A 17,433-nucleotide genomic window follows, 5' to 3' on the forward strand; every position below is an offset into this window, starting at 1 on the left:
GTTGTTTAAGTAGAAATCACACATTATCTCCATCTTTCATAACATTTGTTAAAATTTTGCCTACAAAATTCAGTCTGGTCTGCTAAATTTAAGCACAGAACACTGGAATTAAATAAGCAAGGGAAAGACACTTGAGCTCATAGCTGCATAAGAATGGAAAGATTGAGTCAAGGAAAAAATTGAAGGCAGAGGTTCTGCCAAAAATGTGCATTCATGCTGCTGCCAGTACCACACAGGTTGAATAAAACTCAAATGTAAACAATCCCATTTTTTAAAAGATTCTGCTTGGTAGAAACTTCAAAGAGCAAAACAGTTATAAATCAAGAAGATTTATATACGTACATTGTGAAGTAATGGGCTGTGATGCTCAATAGAAAATATGACCTCTGACCTGGTGAGAAAGTATACTGTAAGGCTTGGAATATGGTTAAAATATTACTTAGGAGGATAAATAAAAATTGGCTCAGGAAGGCAATTCCTCAAAGAATGCTTTAAAATAAAATTTAATGAGTTTAGACTGAAAATGCTGGAAAATCAATAATGGTGATAATTTCCACTTTTATTCAATCCAAGTATTTGACTGGAAAATAACTTCCAGGAAATACTTCACAGCAAAATTCAGACGAAAATCACTACCCAGTGGAGGTTTCCTATGATCTTTTTCTGACTTCTGTTGAGACTCAATCCATGCATTTCCATGTCTTAAGAGAACAGTTTAATCTAACTTCAAACGCTCTGCATCTCATAGTCTTGACATATGAACATATTTTCATATTCAGATGTTCCAAAACATATTTAGATGAAAGCCAGCTGAAATGTTTAGAAACTTAACATTAGTGGGATGAAGTTGCCACGAGATTTTCTCCTGTTATCTTTGAATGTTTAAAAATAAATAGGCCTTAGCAACCACAAGCCAGCACCAGAATGCACTGTGATTGTTCTGGTCTTATCACTAATGAAGAAAAACAACAGGTTCCTAGTCGTTTGCATCATCTCTAGTTTAAAAATTGCCTTAGTAGGTACAACAGCATGGTAATAATTTCCAATTTAAAACAAGAAAATTCTGAAAGGATACAGAGAACTACAGAATACAAAGTTGTAACTCCATACCAGAAATTTAACAATTAAATACTCAACAGTAATAGCAGAGAGCAAATTAAGATGATGACAAAGTTAACATGTCTTTGTTTTTAAGTTTGAATGCACATTCTCACTGTATTTCTTCAAAGGAGTGGATGACAGTTGGTTGAATTTACTGGGATTTCCATGACTTTCAACAAAATTCCTTCCCCAAGCTTTTAAGAAAACAAAGGTTCCAGGACTTAAGGCAGAAGACCTGTTAGGAATAAATCCTTGCTCAGAAGACTGAGTAGAGTGGGTAGGGGAAAATGTTTCATTCTCAGAAGAGAACCCACATAGGTCAGGTGGGATTTGTTATAGGATCTATGTTGTTCAACACATTCAAAAACAAATTGGAAAAAATAGTAAGTAAGAATACAAGTTTGCTTATGATATGAAGTCCATTAGGGTAGTGGCTGACTGGCTTGGAATGCAGGAAGTTCATTATAAACTGAGTAACTAGACAATGAAATGATAAATGAAGTGGAATGTAAGTGAATGTAAAACAATTAATCTGTATTTCAAATTTTAAATTATGAGATCTCAGCAGACCAAGCAAGCCCCTGTGCTTAAGACATTACTTTGTGAAGAACCCCCTCTCCTTTGTTTTCCAGGCTATGTAATTGTTCATTAGGGGACACAGTGGAGGCTAAAATTTTACACGGATCTCAGAAGACAAGAGCATGGAATATAAACCCATCAGGGCTAATTCTTCCATAGAAAACCCCTCTGGCTCAGGAAGTACTTAAGTTAGCAATTACTGAGTGTAAGGAGAAAATTTAGGGGTACCATATATGCTTGTCTTGATCTGATTCTCTCCTAGGGATTTCCTTACAGCTATGGTTAGACCCAAGACAATGACCTAGATAAACTTCTGATCTGGTCCATTTTGGTACTTTGAAGGCGACATATTGCAGCATAATAAATCCCAAATCTGGGATGTTTCAGGACAGATACTTCCAGAGGAGGTGAGTGACAAATCTGAAAAAGGTTCAAGTGCACAAAGTAGCTGCTAGGACAAACGGTATCACTGGAATCTGATGGCTCTGCACAGGCTGGGCCATTTTGCATTCTTTACATTATTGGGTCTTTGCCATGTGTAATATCACATATTATTTTTAAAAACTTCAGCACTGGGTATGATCCATAATAGATGGCTTTCACTGAGCAAGTAGATATGAGCAATAAATAAGATTTGGGGCTTAGTGCCTCAAATACATACAGAAACCCCAACCACAGGTCTTCCAGCCCTTCCAAAGACATAATCCAAAGTTAGCCTGAGGCTGGATTACTTGACTCCTGCTAATATATAGCAGGAGAGGATGAAAGAGGAAATTAATACTTCCAATATAGATTTGATGGTTACTGCCTCTGCTGCACAAATTTTAGGAATTACCACACTGCAAGGACTGCAGCAAAAGCCTGCAGAATAGTTACAGTCACTACAATGTACAGCTTGAAGGGAATTTTTGTGTTTAAAAGGCTGAAGAACTTCCTACATTTTCCTGGTCCAATCTAGTGATGAAAATGTCCTACAACCTTTGCATACTTTCTCTATAAAACTAAACTTTGCATTGAAACTGGAAAAGTTATTGGAAGAATTTCAGCCATGAAAGTAATGATGTTAATGATGTTAATGTTTCATATTAATTGAAAAAATGCACTCAAAATACAAAAGCTCATTAGAAAATTAACACAACAGCAAGCTGTTCATATTTTCAAAATGCCTCTTAAGCATACAGAACAATTTTGGAAAGCTTCTTTGTTACTGCTGTTTTATGTAATCAGAGCTAAGCCAGAAAAAAACAGAAGTATTCTGTACTATAGATATTTTAGCTGCTAAATGATGCCTCTGGGGGACAGCATGGAAGCCAAGTGAGATGATTACTTTTTGATGCCCAACTTACACAATAAAAGAGTGCAAACATCACTTTAAGTGGAGAATCACAGCACTAGCAACTCAAAAGTGCAACTGTCCTTAAACAGATGGAATGGACTTCAGAGGTTTCTGTCAGGCAGGCTAACAATGGAAAAAGAAGTTAAAAGCCATTTGTTTGCAAACAAGATTTTGTGTCAAAGTCCTTTCATCTTAAATGTTTATGTTTCCATTAAGAGATAAGATGTCAACATCAAAGATTTAATAAGAAATAAAAATCAGAATAACTCATATTATCAGATTTGAAGATAAAACTCAGATTTGATGCTTAAAGTATTTGTTTTTGTAAATGGTTCCAATTCAATGTTTATTTCCTATTACAATAAAGTATCCAGAAAAAATAATACTGACATACTTTTCTAAGCTCCTATATTGTGTATCACATATTCTCCTTTCTACTAGAGAGTTTGGTAGTTCACCTTAACTCCACTTGCTCCCCAAAATTCTTCATACTAAGAAGCTATTCTAGAGAAATATGTTTTATGCTGTTAAAATAACCACAAAAGAAATGACTGGCAACATTTATTGACTAACACTGTCAGAATGGCTGAACTAAGGTATAAGAGCAAGGATGTTTAAGGCCATTTTATGAAGTCATGACTTTTAGGATATGTCTATATGCCTTCATCACTTTGGCTGACAAATTGATGGAAGAATTCTGGTTTCTCCAATTATAAGTTCAATAGCTGAAACAAATTCTAAAAAGGTCGTGTAAAAGGCATAAAATATTAACCTCATAGTTTTCTGTGCAGCTTGGTAAACTCCCAGAACTTTTAATAGCAGAGACAAATTGAGCAACTTTCTGATCTTCCTCTGATAAAATCGTACACAGCTATTTAATGAATGCCCTAAAAGTTACCAATTATTTTTCTTAAAAGTCCATCTTCCTCATACTGGGAATTTGGTACTGGATTGAGAAATTAGCTTGTGGAAATCATCTGAGCACTTTTAGAAGAGTTGCAAATCTGTAGAAAATCCACTGTTTTGCTACCTGTTTGGCTAGAAGAGGAGGAAGAGTTGACAGGAAACAAGAGAACAGAGAAAGGTGTCAAGAAAATAAAAGAGCATGTATGCATGCATTCAAGGTAGACACTAAAACTGAAATAAAAGAATATCAATCCCAATTTTTTGATCAATATTATCCAGTATCAAGCTTCAGGATGTCTACTATAATGAGCAACAGCACAGCCAAGCAGCTGTGCTTCCCACAATGTCAGGCACCAAAGTGTTGCAAGCAAAAGTGAGGTTGCAAAGTTCTGTGTTTATGACTTTTCCTGACTAACCCCAAAACTTCCCCAACATTTTGGTAAAATTTGAACTAATGCATTTTTTAATTGACTAATGTACCAGAGACATGTTCTTTTTTAATTTCTTTAAAATTAGTTTCTGAATGGTACAAAACAGATGCAAAAGGCTAGCTTGATCAAATGGATTTCAGTTCAAAACACAAGGCCATGTTTGTAAATCTTTCTCATCATGTCAGTTCTACTTATTGCAAAATATGCATTCATGACTGATTGCAGATAGTACTCATAATTAAGGATAAAAATGTGTCAAGTCTCCATAAGTATAAATTTCTGGTTTTACTGGTGAATCACTGGCTATGAGTTTGTATTAAGAAACCTACAGATTCTGATTTCTATGAGCCTATCCGTATAGAAAGTTTCAGACTGATTTGATTTTCCTCTTTGTCCCAAACTCTATGAAAACAAGGCCACTCTGGGTCATCACATAATTTGCACAGTTTTCCTTGATGAAAGAGTGAATAGTCCATAGGACCACAATGTTTAAAAGTTAAACTTCTGCCTCTTGAAAATACTAAACAGTAATTACTTGGACTTAAGAATTTCTAAGAATAAATGTAAGTTTCCTTATTCATTGCAATCTATTATGTCACTGCAGCTGAAATGAAAAAAAAAAGTCATTTTGAGAAAACTGAGGTCTGCAGGCAGCATCCCAATAATTTAAATCAGATTGCAATCATTTGACCAATTCTATGCTGATTATTAAGTGACTTGAGAAGCATGTGGGGGTCATGTAGAGCAGAACCTATTTGTTTCTAATGAGTTTCCAAAGTTTTATTTTGTGATTTTACTTCATTTGCCCTCCAGGCTCATTATCTCACTACTGTTTGCCAAACCACCTTCTACTTTGTGGATTATCCCATTGAGGGGTGTGTTCCCTCTTTTGAGAAACACTGCCTTAATGTTTACCCATAATACTATTTTAAGGGATCTTTGATGAAAAAGAAATCATAAATGTTTACCTTTGTGGTTTACCAAGACAGACATAAAATACTTCTAGCACACCAAGTATTTCTTGAGCCATCAACCACACTGCAGATGGGACTCTTGTCTTCAAAAAGTATTTAAGGCTACAATAAGTGTCCAGTATGTTTGCATAAGAAATCACCCACATTTCAGGTTCCTTTTAGTTTCAAGCAGCTTCATGACAATTATTCTATTGTGTCGTTTGTCTCTTTTTAATGTAGTTACTGTGATTTTTCTGGCTGTCAATGAATAGTTCCTTTATCTTAAACAAATAGAAGTTTCAGAGGCAAAAGTATTTGGGTCCACTTTACCCTAGGCAAGTGTGGACACACACATTTAGAGAGCTAGGGAATTACAGCTTGGAAATTCTTTTCAGGCCTGGATTTCTCCTGACTCTCAGCTCCGTTCCCAGGCTGACAAGCTGACTGCAGCTTCAGTTAGGGAAGAAGTCTCCCAGGGTGATAATATGGTGAAAAACAGAGTGGAATTCATAATAAAGATTGACACCTGGTGTCTTTCCCGTGGGATACATCCTGAGGTACTGTCCCAAGGATGTTTTTCACAATTGTCCAATGAACTACTGTCCTGTCCTAGCTGCATGTAACACACTTTAAATACGGGCTGTCCATACAATAAAATTGGCCTTTTTCCCTAAAGAGGTCCGTGTGTGTTGCTGTCCTTTCTCTGTCTTTGCAGCACAGTAACCACAGGCAAGCGTTAGCACATATTTGCTGCTCTGATACAAAATTCTGTCAGTGTTTCTCTGTAGCAGGATTATTTTAAATTAATACAGTTCTATAACTGAAATATATTAATGTTACTTTCTTATTTTAAAGTTTTCTGTCGTTTCCTATGTCCATCCAAATGTGCTTTATTTTGGATGATTGCTGCTCCTTTTTATTTCCTGTGAACAGTAAAGAATTCATTACTGAAACCTACAGACCAAGATTTTATTACTGTAACCTTTACAAGCTGTTGAATTTGAACTCCCATGTTAAGAAATGCTTCTTATATTCTCTTTTGGTTATTTTATTGGGTTTTTTTTGTAATTCAGTCATAAGACTATTATAATCATTATCATTATTACAATTCTTAATATAATGATTATTTTAAAGGGAGAAGAGCAGTAAATAGAGAAAATAGGATTTTTTAAAACACTACTGTCATATTCAAGCATAACCCCATTAACTACCTAGAATATGTTTCAAGATAATAATGTATGTGTGTGTATGAGATCAAGGCCCAATTTCAGTATTATTCCATTGCTCAGAACATAGAATAACAACATTCAGCTGAGGTATCCTCCCAAATCTTGTGGCTCCAATGATACAAATCAATATTTTTAATATATATCCAGCCCTGCATGCGTGCAACGACTTGACATTTACTTTCATATTCTTTGGGATTTAGCAGTTCTCAAGGCTCCTTCTAAGTACAACTTTGTTTATTGAAGAATAATTGGCTTCTTTTTATAGGTTTACCTCCCAATATTCAGAATTTGCTTTCTCCATTATATCCTGGTTGTCCATGATTAAAGCAAAGATTCTTATTCTAATATATAATAATATCATGCCAGCCATCACTATTTTCAAGGTGAACTTGTCATTAAATTAAGGAGTTGGAATTTTCATCAACACTTGTCAGTAATATTGTCCATTAAAAATAGACTTTTCTTCCAATTTTTAATTCACTTTGCTTATTAGCTATTTCCTTCAAATTACCTGAAAAATGGTCAAAAACTAATTCCATACGTTCAGACTCTGGATACTGAATACTCCTCATATTTTGAATGTCTAAACCACTTTTAACATTGCAGAACTGTTTTAGAAAAGAAAAAAATATTTTATAAGTGCCATTTAAATTAACAGTATTTTCAGGATGCAAACTAGAGGTTTTATGAAGTGGATCCAATCTGTATATCAACATTAGTAATGTGGTATCCTATGCATAATGTTTATAAGACAAATAGTTATTTGTGTACCAACTGCGCACATGCACTTGTTATAAGCAAATGAAGGGTAAAAAGCAGGTCATTCATACTGCACATTAAAGCCTTTTCCTTTAATTCTCCCGATTACCTTCTCGGTTTATCAAATAGTCGTAAAAATACTTGACATCTTTTTCTAAATTCCAAACAAACACTGCATTTAAGAAGTGAAAATAATGGCTCATACTTTTTCTTAGGGCGTCACAACTCTTTCAATACCATCAAAACTGAACTCCTTGGCTCTAAAAAGCATTTTATTTCCACTTCCAAAATATAAAAAACCCTAACAACTATATTTTCAAAATGTATTTATTTCAACAAGTTTGCCTTTCTAAGGCAAAATCCAAAAGACTGCCCCCATTTTCTTTTATATCAACATATCCTTACACCCACTTAATCATATAACCTTTCTAAACATAACTTAATTTCACATGAACATTACCATGGCTATGTCTCAATAAATTTCCTTTTTTTTAATTAGGAAATGTGTACATACCAACTGTGTATGCCTGGCAGTGATGATACAAACTTCTCAGGTAGAGGAAAGCTCCATGAAGTAACTTGTCATCACTCTTTTCCTGAAATAAACTATAGTTTTCTGGGACTTCTAGAAAGCATCTAGTGACAGGAGTTATTATAATAATAGGTTATCCTGCATTAGCACAGGTGCTTTTTGTGTTTTTACTTCTTCTGGACTCTCAATTATGCCTATATATGAAGTTCCATCCTGAAGCACCTACAGGTCCATCTATTAATGGCTTATACTAGAAGTAAAATGCCTTGGTGACTCTCTAATCATGCTTTGGACTTGAGATTAAGAAAAAAAACAACTATTTTAAAGATGTTTATTCATGCAACAAATTGCTTTTTTTTTCACAGTCTCTTAACCAGCAATAAATTTGGGGCTATGTAATTTCTAGATTCATATGTCAAGTCTTTCCGTAGGTCTCTACCTAGAAACAATTATGTTCTATATGGATCTGCAGCCAAAAGTAAACTTGATATATATATATCACATATATACAAATCATGTGTACAACCTATTCTTTTGTTATTGATCAAAATAGATAGCAGGAACTCAAGAGTATACGCCTTTGTGATCAGGGACATGTCTGAAAGCCATTTTAAAACAAGACAGCTAGAAATAGTTTACTTACTTTGTGAAATGTTTTAGTCTATATAAGACTTTCTTCATGCTAACAAGTGATGATTCTGCCTGCAGTGATTTTACATAATCATTGTAAGCTTTTATTTTCAAAGAATGGAGGCAGCACTCTGCTGCAGTCCTCTTATCACCACAGATCAAGAATTCCCACTCAGATCTCAACTGCTCTTATATGTGCCCAGGTTTTTCTTTCTTCCAGTCAGCTTTACTAACTTTTGCTATCCACACATGTCTATTTGATTCAGTTGCATATAAAATGATATACACACAACGAAGTCTAAAAGGTAAAAACTGCAGTTAGACTAAAGTAATATTTGAAGTGTCACTTTTTACCATGATAAGGTGGCTCTTACAGCTATATTTCAATAGTTATCTAAATTATTTTTACCAAAAGAAACCAGAATTCACCCTGGAAAAAATGGGTTTGATAGCAGCAGGAAGAAAACTGAGGAGTTGCATGTCCTTCAGTGTTTTACAAACGAGAGATGAACTAATGTCATATAATAGCATATAAGAGCAATACTGTGTTGGCAATAAAAGTGTATACAAGCATAAACAGATAGGTATTGATACTCACAGCTCTTAATAAAGCAATAGAATTTGACAAGAAAGTGCTTGGTATACCAGAAAAAGATTTAAAATTAAAGCCACATTTAATCGATCATATATAACCCCAAACACATAATTCAACCCCCCATAAAGGCATTTAGGATTGCATTTATTCTTCTTTATTAAAATTTCTTGCTTACTTCTTCCTTCACTGTTTACTGAGTTAAGAAGCTGCAAAACTATATCTGAACTGGAGGCAAGGCAGCCCACTCTTCTGGTTGACAGAACATGTTTCCCAGCCAAATGGTTTATTTTTAAATAGCTTTTATGAGTACAAAGTATGTTGGAGTGCTAACTCTTTTTGCCTCCAGCAGAGGCAATTTGCTACTATTACAGACACTGTTTCAACACCTATACGCCATGCCCTTCCTGTCACCTGAGTACCAAACTGTTTTGAGGGGGGACATAAAATACTGCAGAACCACTGATTGAATGTACTTTCACTATTTTTCTAGTTTTCTAATGCTGGAAAAAAAAAAGGTTCCCAAGGAGAAAAGCAAAAAAGGGTCTTGATCTTCTCATGCATTTCTAAAAAATGTTTATCACTTATTCCTCTCTAATCAAAAGCTTACATATTTTTGTCTATAACTACAGGCTTGTCTGAATTTTGAACAAGAACAGGCAAGAATTTTCCCAAAAAAATCCTTTTCATGTCATATTTATTTCCCTTTGATTCTGTTTTAAATTAAGATTCTATCATTAATCTTATAAATTGCAAAAGAAGATCATTTGCACACAGAAAGATAATTACATACCTTATATTGTATAAGGAGACCATAAACTAAAATGTTTTTCTTTTTAGCTTCTCTTGCAAATTTCTTGATCGTAGTTAGGTCTTCCATCCCAATACTGAAAGAGTTATTTTCTGAAATATCCAAGTGCACCTGCAAAACAACAGATGAGGAAAAAACAAAATGCACTTTTTCCATAGTGTGCCATTTTAAACTGATGATTTTTAGTATCTCATTTTTATGTATTAAGCACATTAAAAAGGTTTTTCTTAGATAGTTTCTATTTACTACTGAATTCCACTACTTATACATTTAAGGACATGAAAACTGTTTCTTTCAAAACAGAAGAAACCAATATGCCAGAACATGTCATGCATCTTAAAAATATTCAATTAAATTTGAAAACAAATTACATTATTTTATAAGCTCTAGACTTTCACAGGAGGTATTTTTTCTTTGTTTCTTTTTTACTATAGAATACATGTCTTTCACAAGCATCTTGAGGGTTTTCAAGACAGAACTGAATTCTTTAAAGTTTAATAGGAAATTTACTATCCTTTCAGTATAGCATATTAGTTGCCTAAATTGCATTAATTTAATGGTAATACTTGGAGTTTAAAATGCAGAAACTACTTCAAAAGAAGGTAGGGATATGACTATCCTGAGCTCTTGGGCAGGGAAAGACAGGTCTCTTCTTTATCAAGGAGGCTGCACAAACATGGCAGGTCTTACAGAACCTGAACTGAGTACAAAAAGTATTTGGACAACATTCTTAGCCATATGGTGTGATTCTTGATGTGGCCTGTGCAGGGCCAAGAGGTGGACTCAATGATCATTGTGGGTCCCTTCCAACTCAGAATATTCTGTGCTTCTGTAACTTGTATTTCCAGGGAGGTATCAACTAGCTCAATCCTTTCCCAAGCCTTACGTATTTCACATTCTAATTTCCCTTACAAAGCTGCTATAAGCTGTAGAAATCAAAATTAAGGATGATGATTTGTATATATAAGGAATCAGCACCTATTAATAGCAGAAATACCTTTATCCCTAAAAGAAAGGAAAAGCATTTTTCTGACTGAATGATTCCATCATATAAAACTTATCTGTAACTACTACACAGAGGGGTATAGAGATCACCCTAGAGATCAGTGCTTAGGAAAATTATTTCAAGTTCTCTTTGTACTTTATATTCCATTTATACTGACAGAAAATAGGTTTTCACCCATTTTCCCTTGAAACACTTTTTTAAAAAGAACTGTTTATTGCCTAAATGCATACTCACCAGAAGCAAAGCTATTGTTTTCTACTATGCAAGCAGAGATTAATTTTCACACACACATTATTTTGTTGTTTTCTGCCCAAAACAAGGCTAAGTACTACTCATTTACAGCTATTTATAAGAAATTATAAAACCTATTATTTTGAGAGAACTTAACCTAGCTCCTCTTTACCATTAACCTCTTTGACAGATTTGAAAAGATCTTTCTCAATCTTTGGTACTAAAATGCAAATAATTGCAAATACAGAGGTGAAATACTAGCTTCCTTTCTTTCAAACCCTAAGAATAGCAACAACATAAAATCAAATCTATTCATGTCATTTACAAACAGGAAAATGTATTGCTCAAAAAAGTAATGTGATTTTAAGAATACAATTTGTTTGTCAGGTTACAGCATAATTGGAGAAGATACTGGCTTGACACAAACAAATAATTGCCTGAAGTTTACCTCTATGATGCCTATTTCTCTTGTAACATTAATCTTCCCTCTTGTCCAGATACAGTAATCCAATTGCTGCTTCATCTTGCAGATGGCACAAAAATAATCCATTCAGGCACCAGGATAATGGATAGACTTTGAGTCGGTGGCGACTGATAGGTGGGAATATGGACAGAAGTCATTGTGTCCAGAGCAAGCTCATCCTTTTATTGGATCAATGCTCACTGGGCTGGTTAAACAGAGAATCTGGCACAGTAATAACACCTGTCATTTTTACAACTAAAGAAGATGACTGCTGGAAGGGAAAAAAACCCTTTTTTTTTCTTAATTATTGGATTATTATGAAAAAGTTGCTTTTGTCATGAAATCAAAGAATAGACAAAAACTTTCCAGTTACCCAAATCCAATTACATTAGGCTGTTCCTAGTTATAAGTTATGAGAATGGAAGCAGTTAGCTGCTCTCCCTATTTATTCTTTCAAGAGTTTACTTTTGAGAGTAGAAAAACCTAATATTTCCCCTACAGCTGGTACCTAAGACCTATGCATTTAAATGTCATCATATTGCTTAAAATTCTGATTCACATTTGTCTCAGAAATATTAATATGTCCTTTCACATTGAAAGGAAGTGTATCATAGGATTTTTCATGAACAGTTCATTCAGGTAATATGTTTAAAATGTATGTAGGAAAAAATAAAGTTGAGGGAAATCCCACTCATGATCCTTAGTGAAGAGGACACCCAACATTGAATTTAATTAAAGACTGCTGAAGGAAGTTTCTGTCCCCCATACCATCAGTAACGAGTTTAAGAGATCAGAAGTTTAGAGGACTTCAATACTTCCAAGTGATTAATATAACATAATGATTTGTTAAGCTAATTCTTGTCACTTAAAACATATCTTCCAGATCTCCATTTCTTCCCTTCTCGTATTTCTAAAAGAGAGTGTGGTACTTCCACCAGATGCCCAAGTGCAATTAGGCAACATACTTTTAACAAATGTGTATTTATCAGTGTTTTAAATATTAGCAACTAGCAACTTGTTTCCACATAGTTATGAGATTTTCTTCCATTGTCTAGCTCTTGGAAATTTCAAGTAGTTGTCAGAAACAACTGATGGATCTGGAGTATAGTAAAGGGATTAAATGTATTATTTTCTCCTAAGGCTATTTTAAAAGGAGTCCACCTAAATAATTTGTGCATGCTTCAGGCTGCTCAAGCAAGTACATTTTCATTAAAAATAGTTCTGGGTTCTACAATGACTTCAAGACTTTTGCCCTATCTCAGGGGCAAAACCTGAGTTTCAAGGGAGATTGTGTAAGAACTATTTGCACTCCTATTTCTTAGAAGATTCTAAGACCAGGATGTTTATAGCTACAACTACTAAACGAAAGTTTTCACATTCCTAGCATCACAATAAAAAATTATTTAATTGAAAGTCCATACTGGAAAGTGTGATTAATTGGGCATAAAATAAGCATGCTTTTGACACCTTAGCATTAGCTAGTTGATAAGCAATTCCAGCTTTATTTTCACATTCAAAATTCCACACAGATAGAATTTATTTTTTATATTCTTGATAAAGGACTAATGGAAACATTTTCAGTCCAGAAAAGAGCATTTTGCACAGCCAGCGGTTTTGTAAATGACCAACAGAATTGGAGACGTGTAATTGCTCTGATTATGAAAGGTAGGAGTAATTTATCTTTGAAAATTCAGTAAAATAAAGTTTTACTCCCAGTTCCCCAGAAAAGCAGGGTCGAGAAAAAAAGATGGACCAGAAACAAAGTGCTAAATACTGATCACAGAATACAGAATGGCAGTCAGTCAATCCAAGAGAACAGCACGCAATAGGTGGGGATATAATGGATAGGTTAGGCTCTACAGAAGGATCTGGACAGGGTGGATGCATGGGCTGAGGTCAAGGGTATAAAGTTGGATAGGGCAAAGTGCCAGGTCCTGAACTTGGGTCACAACAACCATACCCAGCACCACAGGCTAGGGCAGAGTGGCTGTAAAGCTGCCCGGTGGAAAAGGACCTGGGGGTGCAGGTTGGCAGTGGCTGAGCATGAGCCACCATGTCCCCAGGTGGCCAAGAAGGCCAATGGCATCCTGGCATCATCAGGATGCATCCATCACCGGATGTATCCATCACCAATGCAGCCATCAGGAACACACACGCATAGAAAAAAATAAAGCCACTTAATTCTGTTTCAACTGAGCATTGAAGCACAGCACATGCTTTGCAGCATCCTCAGCAAGGCAGGAGTTAACAGTTCAGTACAACCAGCCAGCCACAATGAGCCTTCCACAGAAATATGTAACTAATAAAATGTCATTTGCTAACGTCAGTTTGTTTCCTGACAGGATGCAGTACATTTGTTGAAGTGAAAATTAGCTTCTTTAGAGACCAATTCACAGTTTGAATTTACAATTTTATTCTGAGTTGGTAGCAGTTTAAACCTAGTCTAACTTTAAAAATAATAATATTTAATATGACTTATATTTATATTAAATATTAATTTAAAATAATTAATGAGATGCTTTCTATGGTAGCTTATAGGAGTTACCTACCGAAATAAGGACAACTGGATATAAGAGAGGAATATTTGATTTTTCCAACAGATCCACTAGCTCCTGGATTTCTTGAAGAGCACACCTTTTTTCCTAAATTAAAATAAAGGTTGAAAATTACTGAAAACAACAATTATTTCATAAAAATAGAATTTGAAGATCTGTAATTTACCAAAAAAAAAGATTCTTCACTTTTTTTGGTTTTGGGAAGGTTTGGTTGATTAGCTGATTGTTTTTAATATACTTTTATGTTATTTTCTAGTGAAGTTATAGATGTTTGAAAAAGAATGAGATTAATCATATTAATAACCTTTTATATATATATACCTATTTTAAAAAATCCCAAAAAGATTAAGGGTCTTAACTAGTCTCAGATATGGTTCATCTAAAACCAACCTGCTCCCATATAGGGACCCAAATATAGATCACATGTCATGCACTTGTCCAGAATGGGAAACACTAATTTAGGCCACGGTAGCAATGAATGCACAGTTAGATGACTTCGTGTATGGCAGGCCTCTCCTTAAAATAATTCATTTCAATGCAACAGTTATGAAAGGAAATTTTAAACTACTTCAGATTTTATCCCTCTTGTTTAAGAATTCATGGCTGGTTAACAACACAGTGACAAAAGTGTGAAACCAGAGGAGAATGAGCAAACCAGTATCTCATATGTTTAGTTCAGTGCACATCAGAAACACCAAACATCAGAATGGACTCAGTACATGAGGACAAAAATAACAAAAAACTTATTACTCAAATATTTAATTATTATTTATCATTGTAAGTTTAAGTGTAAAATAAAAAGCATGCATCCTCACTACTTACATTTACACAAACATAATTGTAGCACTGTCCTGAAATGATGTTTTGTAGACAGCTATCATTTTTGCTTGGAGATATAGAAATAGCTTCAACCTGATCAGACAAAAAAAGAAAAAAGTCAAAAATTCTAATTCGGCCATAACTATTTGCTAAAGCTGCCACCACTGTGGCAGAGGTTGTTCATTGCAATTATTATTATTTCCACTACAAAACTGAAAATTGCAATTACTATTTTTCAATTATTATTATGCAATTATTATTTCCATTACAAAACTGAAAATTGCTCAAAATTTTGGGGCACTCAACAGTGAAGCATGGAGCCCAACACAAGTCAAAATATACTGCTCAGGGCAGCCATTCCAGAAACAGCCCTCTAAGCATCAGACATGAGCACTGCAGCCTGGGTTAGAATGCTCAACTGTTTCAAGAGATGAAAACACTATCCATGAAACCATCTAATGATTTTAAACCTCTGATTCTGAGAAAACCTCTACAATACTCAGATTACAGTACTCAGATACATTTTGTCTTCTCGAAGTTAAAAATAAAATAAGTATGCATGAAAAACCAGGTGCACTGGTATTCCAGGATTCTGCCCAGAACAAGAGTACAAGACTAATCTAGAGTTTCTCCTTGAAATAATACTTTTAGGCACAGACCTACTTATTTTGCAACCTTTAACTTAAGCTAAGTAATTATCCCAGTCAAAATAAAAAGTAGATTCTACTACATTTTCAGCTTTGGAATTGCCTTAAGTAAAACAGTAAACCAGGTAGCAGATGGTGAATCTGCTCCCTAAGAGAAGATAACACTTTGAAGCAAATAAAAATCTTGAAATTAGGGAGGAAAAAAAATCTTCATTCTACTTCCTTTAAATCAACAAACCCCACTGTTTTACAGTAAAACTGAGCTTTATTTCTTCCCAAAACACATATTAAGTATCATAGCAAGCAACAGAAGTAATACACTGCTGTGATCCCTTAAAATGTCACTTAGTCCACAATCCATCAAAAGTACCAAATACAACATTTAAAAAGGCCTTGCAGTGTTATGCTGAGCTGTATTTGTTAATTTTTGTAATAATCAGGAGCTAATTTGTTTGCAAAAGAAGATGGTTTGAAATGAAGAAGCTGGTAGTTATGCTCTAAAGATTTTAGAAACATTTTGGGCTCAAAATTTGGTAGCATAGCCACAAATAGCTGACAATTAATATTTTAAGATTAAAAAACAAGTCACAGAAGGTATGATTTACTTAAAAATACTTAGAATATGTAATACTCCAAGGCACACCTGGCTTGAACCTCTGAAGATGTAAAATCAGAAGTCCCTGGTACCTTTATAACTTTGCACATACTTCAATGAACATGAGCCTACTGCAAGCCAGTGTTTTTCAGAAGGTATTTGGAACATGATCGCCTACTTTTATTTTTTCCTTTGAGGTATTACAATATGGGATGCTTAAGCATTGCTGAGCATTTAAAAATTCCTTTAGTGTATCAGAATTTTGATTTACCTTCAACAATTTTATTATGTAACACACTAGCATTTTTGATGACCATATTATTCAGCAAAAATGAAATTGAAACTTTCTGTTGAAAAGGTAAGTACAACTGCCTAAGTTGAAGCTTTAATAAACAATCAATTAACTAAAATAAATTCTTATTCTATTTGCTATTTAATACCTTATGCAATAGTACTTTTTTTTAAATTAAAATTAATATTAATCAGTGTTATCAATTACATCAGAGAGCAAAAATTACGTAAAAATACCACCTTGGTAAAAATTGATTCTCACATAATGTTTCAGTGTTTAAATAAAAAGGAGCATAGGGATTTGCTTAATTACTTCTAGTCATTGTAATAACTGATATTCTTTAGTTTTTTAGTTATCAGGTGCCCCGTACTGAATTCTCAAGTTTATTCAACATCCACTTCCATAAAATCAAAAAGTAATACCAGGACATTCGGAACCTGCAACTTTATTTAAATTATATCAGAATTTAAAATCACAACTAACACCATTGCAGCAGATGGAAAATGCAATCATTAAGAAATTGGTGTGTTTCTTCTAGTGAAATGCTAGTTCTTTTTCTATTTGAAAATAACCAAGTATTTTTATATCCTACTCGTGGGTAATTATCCAGTCACAAACATGACACACAACTTCATCCAGTGGATTCCATTTCATATTACAGCAGCTCATTGTCACTAAAGAGCACATGATTTCCAGTCACAGAAGAAAACACCTTCAGCTCCCATTTAAGTTTGTTTGCTTCAAAAGAAAGGGCTAAATAACAAATTTAAAGAAAAACTCCAGTTATGTCTTTCACAATACAATATCTTTGACAAAACATTCATTCATTAGTCATACTGTTTGACATAACACTGATTAAAGTACTGGTAAAATACTTTGCAAGCAACAGCTGTAGCCTTTAAAAATTTTTAGAAAATATTTTCTTTTCATTTCCTTAATCTTATTAGTTCAATTTTTAGGTCTTTT

The 17,433-nt window shown here is 34.2% G+C and overlaps 1 protein-coding gene across 2 annotated transcripts in view; it reads right to left on the reverse strand.

Annotated features, from left to right (window-relative positions):
- CRPPA (CDP-L-ribitol pyrophosphorylase A) overlaps positions 1-17,433 on the reverse strand; it is a 109,188-nt gene that overhangs the window by 35,141 nt on the left and 56,614 nt on the right. For both annotated transcript variants that reach the window (XM_014894409.2, XM_088162478.1), the window contains exons 7-9: positions 14,937-15,026; positions 14,109-14,201; positions 9,842-9,970 (exon numbers count right to left, since the gene is read on the reverse strand). In XM_014894409.2, coding sequence (XP_014749895.2) covers positions 9,842-9,970; positions 14,109-14,201; positions 14,937-15,026 — 312 coding nt within the window. The remainder of the gene's footprint in view (positions 1-9,841; positions 9,971-14,108; positions 14,202-14,936; positions 15,027-17,433) is intronic.

Source organism: Sturnus vulgaris, chromosome 1 (genome assembly GCF_052056855.1).
Source record: "Sturnus vulgaris isolate bStuVul1 chromosome 1, bStuVul1.hap1, whole genome shotgun sequence".
Classification (NCBI taxonomy): Eukaryota; Metazoa; Chordata; class Aves; order Passeriformes; family Sturnidae; genus Sturnus; species Sturnus vulgaris.